This window comes from Heptranchias perlo, chromosome 10 (assembly GCF_035084215.1).
Source record: "Heptranchias perlo isolate sHepPer1 chromosome 10, sHepPer1.hap1, whole genome shotgun sequence".
Taxonomy (NCBI): domain Eukaryota; kingdom Metazoa; phylum Chordata; class Chondrichthyes; order Hexanchiformes; family Hexanchidae; genus Heptranchias; species Heptranchias perlo.
In genome coordinates this window covers 63074001-63086177 of record NC_090334.1, presented here as the reverse complement: position 1 = coordinate 63086177, position 12177 = coordinate 63074001, and the positions used below count along the sequence as shown (strand labels likewise).

General features: G+C 39.4%; 1 protein-coding gene across 1 annotated transcript in view; it reads left to right on the top strand.

Moving 5' to 3' along the window:
* Positions 1-11912, top strand: part of btbd7 (BTB (POZ) domain containing 7) — a 59533-nt gene extending 47621 nt beyond the window's left edge. The window contains exons 8-11 of the mRNA XM_067991939.1: positions 982-1168; positions 4948-5126; positions 5543-5926; positions 8532-11912. Of these exons, the coding sequence (XP_067848040.1) occupies positions 982-1168; positions 4948-5126; positions 5543-5926; positions 8532-9353 (1572 nt within the window). The 3' untranslated portion in view covers positions 9354-11912. The remainder of the gene's footprint in view (positions 1-981; positions 1169-4947; positions 5127-5542; positions 5927-8531) is intronic.
* Positions 11913-12177: the final 265 nt, after the last annotated feature.

The following is a 12177-nucleotide window of genomic DNA, read 5'->3' as shown; positions in this document are numbered from 1 at the left end:
CGATATGTAGTCGAAAAAAGTCTATTGTTTTAATTTACTCAACCTATTCATTTACTCAATGAATAATGCAATGGACTTTTCAGGGGAAAAAAATTTGAATAATTTTAAGCCCCCGTCAAAATTGGTATGATCCATTCGTATTTGCTTGTTGCATCAATAACCTCAAAGCATTGAATCTGATTGATACCAAGCTGTGAGACTTACAGCCTTCAATATCGTGGTTCCATTTAGAATGGATGTTCTTGGGAAAAATCTTGATGGAGCTATTCTAATGAATACATCAGGGATTTTTTTTTAAAGTTACACTGAGGAAGTATTTAAACTGTAGTTCTAAAATGCTGTGACTTGGAGTGATGGCATGTGGGTTTGCGTTGGTAAATTTCCACACAATGTTCCAATTTGTTATGTTATGCAGAACTGATGGCATGAGCACTGCCACAAATAGGGTAGGAAATGAAAGCAATGGTCAGCTGGTGTGCTCTTCTACACTTCTGGCATTGCTGGTAGTGGCAGGGGAGTAAATTGCCTGTTCCCCTCAGTTGGAAATGGTGTGTGGCAGGAGGAGGCTTGGAGTTGTACAGGGAGGGGATAACTTACAATTTTGTTCATCTTCCAAACCATCTGTAGCAATACGTTGGTGAGTTTCATACTGATTAATAGAATTATTGAGATTAACCCTACTTCCAGCTAAAAGATTAATTATAAACACATCTGAAAATAAAAGATGTGCTGCTATGATTGTTACTTTTTAAGTTTTGTTGTGGCATTTGAATCACTAATGATTGCAATAAATTACCATTTATTTTGTTTTGAAATCTTTCCTCCAAAACGATAATGTGGTTTAATTATAATAATTCAACCTTCAATTTCATTTTCTCACATTTTTCAGTTTAGTTGTTAGAAGTGGAATTTTTTTTTATTCATGAAATTATACAATCACTGTCTGTGTGTGATGATTATTACATGAATTTCTGTTCTCAGACTGTTTTGGATGAGATGATGGTGGAGCAGACTGATCTTGTGCGGCTGCGCATGGTTCGCATGTCCAACGTACCAGACACACTCTACATGGTGAACACTGCTGTGCCACAGTGTTGTCATTTAATGAGCCACCAGCCGATAGGTGCACCATCCAATCCTCCTTCAATCATTGCTAATGAAATACCTGGTAAGTGTGTGTATGTTTTGTGACTTGACTAAGATTTGATTTGACTTTTTGAAGTCTTCCAGGGCAGAAATTAGCTTCTTTCTTTCTCTTCTCTCCCCCTCTCTTTCCTCCCCACCCCAAATCACATATATGATTGCACAGCAATTGAAGGAAATCTGCATTGAAGGAAATCTATTGCCATTGTCACTGTCGTAATTTCATGCATAATAAGCTTGTCCAGACACTTAAACTGCCTCCAGCATAAATCAGGATACATGAGAGGTAGAATCTTTAGCTTGTGTTGGTCTGGTGGATTATAACTGTGCTCGTCAAGTTAGTTCGGATCCCTAGATGTGCCGTCTTTCGGATGAGATGATAAACCCAACTACCAACGCCCTTTCGGATGAACGTAAAAGATTCTGTGGCACTATTCAAAGAAGAGCGGGGGTGTTCTCCCTGGTGACCTGGCCAATATTAATCCCTCAACCCTCAACCAACATTACCAAAACAGATTATCTGGCTATTATCACATTGCTGTTTGTGCGACCTTACTACGTGTAAAGTGGCTGTCGTGTTTCCCTACATTACAACTGTGACTATACTTCAAAACTACTTCATTGGCTGTAAAGCGCTTTGGGATGTCCTGGCGTCGTGAAAGGTGCTATATAAATGCAAGTTCATTCTTTCTTGCTTTGTATTGATTTGAAATAAGTGAATCTGTCCACCTAAGCAGCTTAATGTCTCATATTGAGTCTTGTCTCGCCAATTGTTTGCTCAGTCCTCCTTTGGAGATAATGAAGAAAGATCCGGTTTGGATCGTAAGGCAGTATTATTGTTACACCCGAGTCTTACCATCATACAAATGGGTATATGGTAGTGGGAGTCAACACCCATAAAAGTAAGGGATCATAACGTAATAAGGATTAAAATAATGATTGAGAAAGACATAAGTAAGACAAAGATCAAAGTAATAGGTTGGAAAAAAAACTAATTTTGAGGGGATAAGAATGGAACTAGGGAAGGTAAACTGTGGGGGGGGGGTGGGAATTGACAGACAAAGAGAAAAGCAGTGGGAAATATTTAAAGTAGAGTTCAGGAGAAATATATTCCTCTTTTTAAAAAAAAATGAACATACTAGTCGATAGTGAAACACCACGGATGAATGAAGACATAAGGGTAAAACTGAAACGAAGCAAAAAGGCATACTGTAAGTACATAGACGATAAAGGAGAGGGTGACAAAAGGGAATACAAAGAGGTTAGGAGAGAAGTTTTTAAAAAAAACAATTGGGAAAGCAAAGATGAACTACAAAATTAAATTATCAAGGAATATAAAAAGAAATAGTCAAGTATTCTACAGACACAAAAGAAAAATCAGGATAGGGTTAGGGCCATTAAGGGATGCACAAGATAAACTCACTGGTAATGACAGTGAAAAGGCAGAAATATTGAACAGTTACTTTACCTCAGTATTTACCAGGGAGACTAACAAGGTGGGCATGACATTAGAAGAAGAGATCAAAAAAGATATAAAGACATTTAAGGTAGAAAGGTGGGAGATAATTGATAAACTAATCAAACTTAGAGAGGATAAAACCTCTGGTCCGGATGGATTGCATCTGAGCATATTAAGAGGTTAGGGAAGACTTAGCGGAGGCACTGTTACATATCTATAAAAATTCATTAGAAAAGGGAATGGTGCCAGAGGACTGGCGGACAGCTAATGTTATTCCTATATTTAAAAAGAGAGATAGAACAAGACCAGGGAACTATAGACCATTTAGCATTCCTCATGGGAATATGCTTGGTTTGTACCCAAACTATCTCCGTCTTGAAGGCCTGCCAGTGCTCATTTATTGGTTTCTTAGCCAATCTTTGTTTCCAGACCTGTGCAAAATCCCTTCTCAAATCACTGAAATGGGCAAATTAATGGAATCCATTCTGAGGGACAGCATAAATTGTCATTTAGAAAGGCACAGGTTAATAAAGGACAGTCAGCATGGATTTGTTAAGGGAAGGTCGTGTCTGACTAACTTGATTGAATTTTTTGAGGAGGTAACAAGGAGGGTCGATGAGGGTAGTGCATTTGATGTAGTCTACATGGATTTTAGCAAGGCTTTAGACAAGGTCCCACATGGCAGACTGATCAAAAAGTATAAGCCCATGGGATCCAAGGGAGAGTGGCAAGTTGGATCCAAAATTGGCTCAGTGGCAGGAAGCAAAGGGTAATGGTCAACAGGTGTTTTTGTGACTGGAAGGCTGTTTCCTGTGGGGTTCTGCAGGGCTCAGTACTAGGTCTCTTCCTTTTTGTGGTATATATTAATGATTTGGACTTAAATGTAGGGGGCATGATTAAGAAGTTTGCAGATGAAACAAAAATTGGCCGTGTGGTTGATAGTGAGAAGGAAAGCTGTAGACTGCAGGAAGATATCAATGGACTGGTCAGGTGGGCAGATAAGTGGCAAATGTTATTCAATCCAGAGAAGTGTGAGGTAATGCATTTGGGGAGGTCAAACAAGGCAATGGAGTACACAATAAATGGGAGGATACTGAAAAGTGTAGAGGAAGTGAGAGACCTTTGAGTGCATGTCCACAAATCCCTGAAGGTAGGCACAGGTAGATAATGTGGGTAAGAAGGCATATAGACTATTTTCCGTTATTAGCCGAGGCATAGAATATAAGAGCAGGGAGGTTATACTGGAACTGCATAAAACACTGGTTAGGCCACAGCTTGAGTACCGTGTACAGTTCTGGTCACCACATTACAGGAAAGACGTGATTGCACTAGAGAGAGTACAGAGGAGATTTAGGAGGATGTTGCCAGGACTGGAGAATTTTAACTATGAGCAAAAATTGTATAGGCTGGGATTGTTCTCTTTGGAACAGAGGAGGCTGAGGGATGATTGAATTAAGGTGTACAAAATTGAGGGGCCTAGATAGAGGATAGGAAGGATCTATTTCCCTTAGCAGAGAGGTCAATAACCAGGAGGCATAGATTTAAAGTAATTGCTAGAAGGATTAGAGGGGAGCTGAGGAAAACATTTTTCACCCAGGGGTGGTGGGTCTGGAACTCACTGCCTGAAAGGGTGGTAGAGGCAGAAACCCTCAATTTTAATAAGTACCTGGATGTGCACCTGAAGTGCCGAGACCTACATGGCTACGGGCCAAGCACTGGAAAGTGGGATTCGGCTGGGTGGCTCATTTTCGGTTGGCGCGGACACGGTGGGTCGAATGGCCTCCTTCTATTTTCTATGATTCTATGATAGAGGTCTTTAAGCTAATGAAAGGGTTTTATTAGGTAGATGTAGAGAAAATGTTTCCACTTGTGGGGGACTGCAAAACTAGAGGTCATAAATATAAGATAGTCACTAATAAATCCAATAGGGAATTCAGGAGAAACTTCTTTACCCAAAGAATGGTAAGAATGAGCATGCTAATAGGGTTAGATAAAGTGGGGAGGAAGGAGGCTCGTGTGGAGCATAAATGACGGCATAGACTAGTTGGGCTGAATGGCCTGTTTCTGTGCTGTAGACTTGATGTAACTCGATGATGTAACTGGCACCATTGAACCAAAGAGGATATCTCAGGCAGACCTGAATTTGTAGCCTGACAGCAAACTCACCGTCTGGGCTCATACATGAATAATGACCACTTGGGCAAAGCACCACTCTGGAACCTGGAGGAAAAACCCACTTCTTCCTCCCTTTTATTCCACCCCCCCCAACTTCCCTTTTCTCATAAAATGCAGTTATAATGCAGAAGTTCTTGCAAAATATTTACTAAATAAGCATTACTTTACAGTCCCCCCATTGAATATGGTAAAAGACATGATCAGGCGTCTGCAGGAACTTAGACACACGGATCAGGTGCAGCGCGCATATGCATTGAACTGTGGAGAAGGAGCAACCGTAAGCTACGAAATTCAGATTCGGGTGTTGAGGGAATTTAACCTCCCCGATGCTGCTGTTGAGCTGCTTCAGGTGAGGGAAATGTGACTAACTGTGTAAACTAGTATAATTGACTAATCTAAACTAAAATTGAGAAGTGATAGAATTTCTTATTCTAAAATGGTGCAAATTAGTTTTCAGAAAAGTATTAAGTAATGTCTTGCAAATTTAGAGTACTGGGCAAAGTAGTTTTCTGCAAATTGCATAGTTAATCAAGAGATTTACTAACTACTTTTGAACTGATTGGGCTGTAACAAACATGTTTAATCTGCATACCATTATAAATTTTTCTTCCTGTTAACTCTCCATGGACCTAGTTTTTTTTTCTAAAAAGGTTGAATTATTAATAGAGATCCATTATCATTAAAATTTCTAAATTGAGCATGAATAAATGTAGGTGAGTTCACAGTAGGATAGCTCTGCTAATGAATCGCTTTTGTTCTCCACAGAATCCTCATAAATTCTTTCCTCATGAACGATTTGGTGATGAGAGTCCTGTGCTGGCTATCCGTCAGCATGGCCACTGCAGAATAAACAGTTCACCAGCTGGAGAATATGGTGATATTGAGCCTTATGCAGCGTTTCACCCACCATTACCACCACCTCCACCACCATACCATCCTCCTGCTATACCAGCTCATGAGAAGCACAAAGCAGAGTGGAAGCAGAGGCTGCCTGGCCAGCTGTCGTCCCGTTCCTTCTCGTATCCTTGTAACCGTTCTTTGCTTTATTCTGGGCTAGCTTCCAGGCCTATTTATCCATCTGGTGGCAAACTAATGCCTCCTGATTGCACCAATTCTGCCGGATTGGTCCGGATACCAGCAGAACTGGGGGTAAGTTTTGACTTCCCAATATTAGATCAATCACAAGGATTTTTTTTAAAGTATATGCCTTTCCTGATCATTTTGGCCTTGATTTGTTTTAAAATCTAAAGGTGAACATTGTCTTTCTACCGTGTTTTGTATGTTAATTGAGTTACTGGCAAGGGGTAACAAACTTTTGTACCAGACAGGTGGACCACAGTGGCATCCTTGTGTAACTTGAGAATTTCTATTTAATTAAGCTAAAGCAAATATTTTAGTTTGTTTTCTAGTTTACTCCTATGATGCACTACAGTAAAATATAAGTGTCAAATAAAATTGTATTTCATTGTACACATTACTCGATTGCTGATTTTTCATAAACATTGCATTTTAAATATTTTCTTTCTGTGTAAGGAAATTTAGAGCTGATATTGAGAGTCTCTGGTTCCAACATGGAGCCATTCTCTATGGGAGCATGAATTGGAGTCTGGTTTGGATGTTAGCCTACTGATATCTGTAAATTTGGTAGCACCACAAATCAGGTTTACTGACCTCTGAATCAGATTGTTCAACCTGTGCTCCCATGAAGTGAAGTTGCACACCAGGAGCATAGCCTTGCTTGATCAACTGTTTTGTGTTTAAAAAAAATATTTTTACTTGTGCTGAGAGAATTTGCGTTGCAAACGAAATTGTGCTGATGCTGTTGAGAAAATGCATTGGACACCTAGATGACTTATGGGCAAGGTCCCTATATTTCATCAGCTACAGAAATGCCCCCACCTCACTGCAGAATTGGGCCTCCCTGATGTTCCCCTTTGATTTTTAAAAAAAATCCAATCGACTAATAAATGGCCGCCGACCTGGAGAGAACTGTTTCCCTTCTTCGTAGAGGACACTGATGTGGTGCCGGCCCGGTGACTTAGCATAAATTTTAATAGGAAGCAGTAGGAAAACCACAAGAAGGGCCAGCTCCTCCAGGAGACCTCCCTGCTTCTGATATGTGGGTTAATAAGACCATTTATATAAAAAAAAGCAAACCAAGCACTTGGATTCATTTCTAGAGGGATAAAATTGAAAAGCAGAGAAATTATGCTAAACTTGTACAGAACCTTGGTTAGACTGCACTTGGAGTACTGTGAACAGTTCTGGCCTCCATACTATAAAAAGGATATAGAGGCACTGGAGAAGATGCAAAAAAGATTTACGAGGATGATACCAGAAATGAGAAGTTTTACCTATCAGGAAAAATTGAATAGGCTGGGGCTGAGGGGTGACCTGATAGAGGTCTTTTAAGATTATGAAAGGGTTTGATAGGGTAGACATAGAAAAGATGTTTGCACTTATGGGGGAAACTAGAACTAGGAGTCATAAATATGATTTAACTAATCCAGTAAAGAATTCAGGAGAAACTTCTTCCCCCAGAGAGTGGTAAGAAACATAAATATAAGAAATAGGAGTAGGCCATACGGCCCCTCTAGCTTCCTCTGCCGTTCATTAAGATTATGTCTGATCATCTACCTCAACTGCACTTTCCCACCCTATCCCGATATCCTTTGATTCCTTTAGTGTCCAAAAATCTATCAATCTCAGTCTTGAGAATGTGGAACTAGCTACCACAAGGAGTAGTTGGGGCGACTAGCATAGATGCATTTAAGGGGAAGCTAGATAAACACATGAGGGAGAAGGGAATATAAGGATATGTTGATGGGGTTAGATGAAGAAAGGTGGGTGGAGGCTCACATGGAGCATAAACACCGGCATGGATCTGTTGGGGTGAATGGCCTGTTTCTGTGCTGTACATTCTGTGTAATTCTTTGATTTGGCAAGAATCCTTGGCTGTCCACTGCTTTTGTCTTTTTTTGTGCTAAAGTTTAGTTTTTGGTGGATTAAAGTGATAAATGCTTTAATGCAATGTTTTAATTGGATTTTTTATTTAATCTAATTTGTTTAAAATATTTTCTTTGTGTGCGGGTAATTTAGGGATGATTTTGAGTCTCCATTCCTTCCTTTATGGGAGTGGGGATCAGACCGTATGGTGTGGACATCAGCCCTTCGGATTTCTGTAAAATGGGTAGAATCTAAATTGGGTCGACTGAGCTCCACATCCAATTGTTCAACCCGTGCACCCATGAAATGAGGATTTATGAAGTTTTATGAATGAAAGTGTGTTTTTAGAAATATTGGTCCAACAGTTGGAACTACATAAGTAGGTTCTTATGCTGTTGTCCAACAAGGCACTAAAGTATGGAACAAGAGGAAGTCCATTGGTCTTTTGAGTCATCACCTTCCAACAGACCACATGCTTTTGCGTTCAGACTCCAGCCAACTCCTTTTATCCATTTTAGGATAAAACCTGAAACTGACATTTCTCCCTCAACTGACAAGCAATTGAACAAAAACTCCATTATTATCACTCTAATATTGTGATTACGTAATTCAATCCTCGCCAGCTGCATTCCACGGTTGATATCACCATGGCCTCAACAGTACTAGAGCCATAATGTTGACACTACATAAGTGTTTGACAAATTATACAACATGGTAGGCTTTGTTATTTTGGTTTTAAAAAGCTATGGAGCTGGAAATCTAAGTTTGATGTGAGTCATTTTATAAATTATTTTTTTTATTCCCCTAGAACGCTGAAGGTACGTTAAATGAGCTAATGCCAGACATTGCAATGGGTGTGACATCCTTGAGTAACCTATCACTGAAGGACAGAAGGCTTCCAGAACTGACTTTAAATGCTGAAATAAACCCAGTGGCTTCAGATTCCGCATCATCTCCACGTCCTGCTCAGTATATACACAATAGACATATGCACGGTGTGAGGAGGAAACCTGGTGAGCTGAAAGTAGAATCTCGGGAAGGCCTCCAGGAATACCCAGATCTGTATGACTTCTCTTCCAGTACAGCTTACCGACCATGCACTCCAGGATCCAGCAGACATACACCCTCTCCTTCACAGGGAACGTACTTGGGCCCAGATTTGTACAGTCATAGTAGACCAGCAGCAGGGGGCTTCAAGATGACCTCTCTTTGCAGTGAAACTTCTAATAAACCAGAGGAACCAAGGAGAGAATATTTAATGCCCCCTGAAGCTCACCAGCCAAGACCCAGTGACCCACCATACTTCGATTTCTTGGAGCAGCCTCCACATAGGTTGGACTTGGCACTGTTGCAGGAGTCTAGTGGAGGTTCTCTGCATACTAGAAGTAGGGGTTTAATGGAGACAGATCTGACTTACGGCCTCATGGCCAGTCGAGCTCTGAGTGTGCCCTGCAACTCTGAGAACCATGAGGCCGGCTGCAACAGAAGATCATCTGTTGGTGACATGCTGGAGCCTGGGGTCATTGCTCAGCCACACCGAAACATTCAGAGCAACAGGGAAGATACGCTAAGCCGAGAAAGGAGGTCACCAAGCCGACCTGATCTACCGTACAAAAAATCTGCTCTTTAGTGACAACAGTAATCCAATGCATCTTTTCAGCAGATAACTCCATTATTAACTTTGCTTTCATAAGTGTTTTGTACATAACATTTCTACCTTGAACAGAACTATTTCTAGATAGTTTTCTATGACTTTTGTGATATCTTGGGAGACCAGGTCCTGCACCAGTATTGCCGTTCTTTCTAATGTTTAAATAGTCTGCTTAATCGAGTTTACCATTTTAAAAAAGAGATGCTTGATCTTTTACCTCCTTTTTACAGGTTTGTAAAAAATATTTAGATGTTTTTTGCGTATTGAATTAAGGCTGTGTGATGTTTAATGGTGATCTGTACATCTGAAAAGTATTCTGGTGATACCCATTGATGTATTTTCTCATTTTTGAGAAAGTTTTTGGTCTTAAAAGACTGGATAGTATTCTTTTTAAAGTATACTCTTAGCATTGGAATACATTTGCAAGGAACAGTGTCTGTATTCTACTGGCCAACTGCCTGCATTCAGAAAGAGCACAGATCCTAGTCAATCTGAAGCAGTAGTCTTAATCTTGGGACAATCAGATTGCTGTGACAATCGGTTTATAGGATTAATGTTTTAATATATGGTGAGAAGCTGAATCCCAAAGGCAGAAATACTAGCAACACAGATAAAGTAGCTAAAGTTCCATCCAAAGCTGCTGTCATGTTTTTTGCTTAATCATTAACCTGTGGTGGGATACATGAAACCTTTTTGGCCTTTTTCTTGTGTAATTTGGTTAGTTAGCTGCTTCTTAAATTTCTGGATGGGTTGACAAATGTTGGTCTCTGAAATATTGTACTTTAAGTATTGGAAGCAATTAACTACATTTGAGGAAAAAGCTAGAATGCAAGTTGTATGATATGATTTAAATTCTTGTATTTCCCCTTGCTGCATCAAAGTAGGTTTTGCATATTGCACATTTTCAGGCTTTATAGTTCCCTTAGTGTGGGACCTTTCTGTTGCCTAGCATGTGGTGTGAGCTTCGGGCTCAATTCCCAGGTGACAGGAAGGTCCAATATTACTCTAACTTTCACAGACTGACTTGTATAGTCTATATGAAGGGGATAAAGCTGTTACACTAACCCTGGAGATAGGGTGAAAATATGTAGGGGTTTTAGATTATTGATTGTAGTTGTTGTAACTCTGTATTTTACCAAGTATGCAGGTTCCAAAATGGCATACAGAAACTTTAATTCTCTTAAGCTTGTTGCAGCCAATGAGTTACTTAAGTGTATTAATTGTAATTTGATCGTGGTATCTTTTTAAATTTTATTACTTCTGATCCACAGTACAAAACTGTAGTGACATAATTGTGCACAGATTTGTTTTTTTATTTTCATGTCCTTCCTGTTTTTTTTTGTTTGCATGGATGAGTAGGATTAGAAGTAAAACGGGAGGAGAATCCAAAGGATTGAGTGCTGATTTCTAATGCAAAGCACTGGTGGTACAAAAACTGATGTTATCCAGTGTTACTATGCAATCTCGTGAGCTCTGTCTTTGTGGTGGTACTGGAATCAAAATGATATGGTCGTAGGTTAAAACTTGAGTAGGAATGTTAATAGTACCCGAGGCATGTTGAGACATTGTTTTCAGGGGAAGAAATCTCGCTTGTCTCAAATTACACCAGGAAGCTTTACATGTTGGGTATGGTAGATTGTTTCCAGGTTTACCTTAATTTTACTGAGATTCTCTGAGTTTTAAGCAAATGATTGGTGAAAATCAGCAAAACTAAGGTTCTGGTTTTCTATTCACGTGGCTTCTGATCAGCATTTTTTAAAAAATATGGTGCTTGTTTTCAGCAGTGTGCAGGTTTCTTTTCACAATTCTGAGAAAAATTGTTCATGCCTGCAAATCTGTCTACACAGCTACAGATAATTGTCTCGTCCTTTTAAATAAAGATGAAAAATATAGGATAACCAACCTTTGTGAAACTCATCTTGTCCCAGTATACAGTTTAGCAACCTGAAGCTGCCTGACCTGTTGCTACTTTTGTATCATCCTGACTGCAGCTATGTACCTTTTTTCCCCAGATTGCATGCTCTTTAAAACTGCAGTTGCTTACCAATTTAACTTTGGTTGAATGTTAAGACTTTTATATAAAATATTGGAAACTGTTTGCTTAAAGATGAGTTTTTGATGTCTGGTAGCAAAAGCTTTTTAAAACTTGCATCGCTGGTGTTAATCCTCTCATGATTTGTTTTGGATTCTTATGATCTAAGCTGTTACTGGGATACAGTAAAGTGCCTTCCATACTAAAGGCTCAAGTCTCAGTAATTTTGATCAAGTGTCCTATGCAAATATTTTCTACAACCTGCATAACCATCTTTGTAGATTCTACTATGCTTCAATGTATATAGTGTTTTTAAAGAGACTATTTTTATTTTAGCATCTTAATGAGATTGTTATTGCTTAGTGAGATGCATCTCCCTATCGAGTACCATGGCAGTTGTACAGAATCTCCACGATCTATTTTTCTACTGTTTCTGGGAAGAAGCATGTAACAAATTCTAAATTGGCATATAGTTGGTGTTTCAAATAAATGGCCTATAGAATGTGTCTCATTCATTCTCTTAATTGCAAAATTGGTCCTTTCCCTATTGAAATAGTTTTCTGCTGACTGGGTCCATACTGAAATATGAAACTTCCTATTTTCCCAGATTTTTAAAAAATTGAACTACTGTGCTGTAAAGTCTGTAGTGCAGAAGGTACAATCTTTTCTATTTCCTAGTCATGCCCAAAACTAGTGCCAGAGTGCTGTGTGACCTGCAAAAGATCATTAAGCTTCTAATTGAATCAGATATGACACACTGGTTCCTGGGCC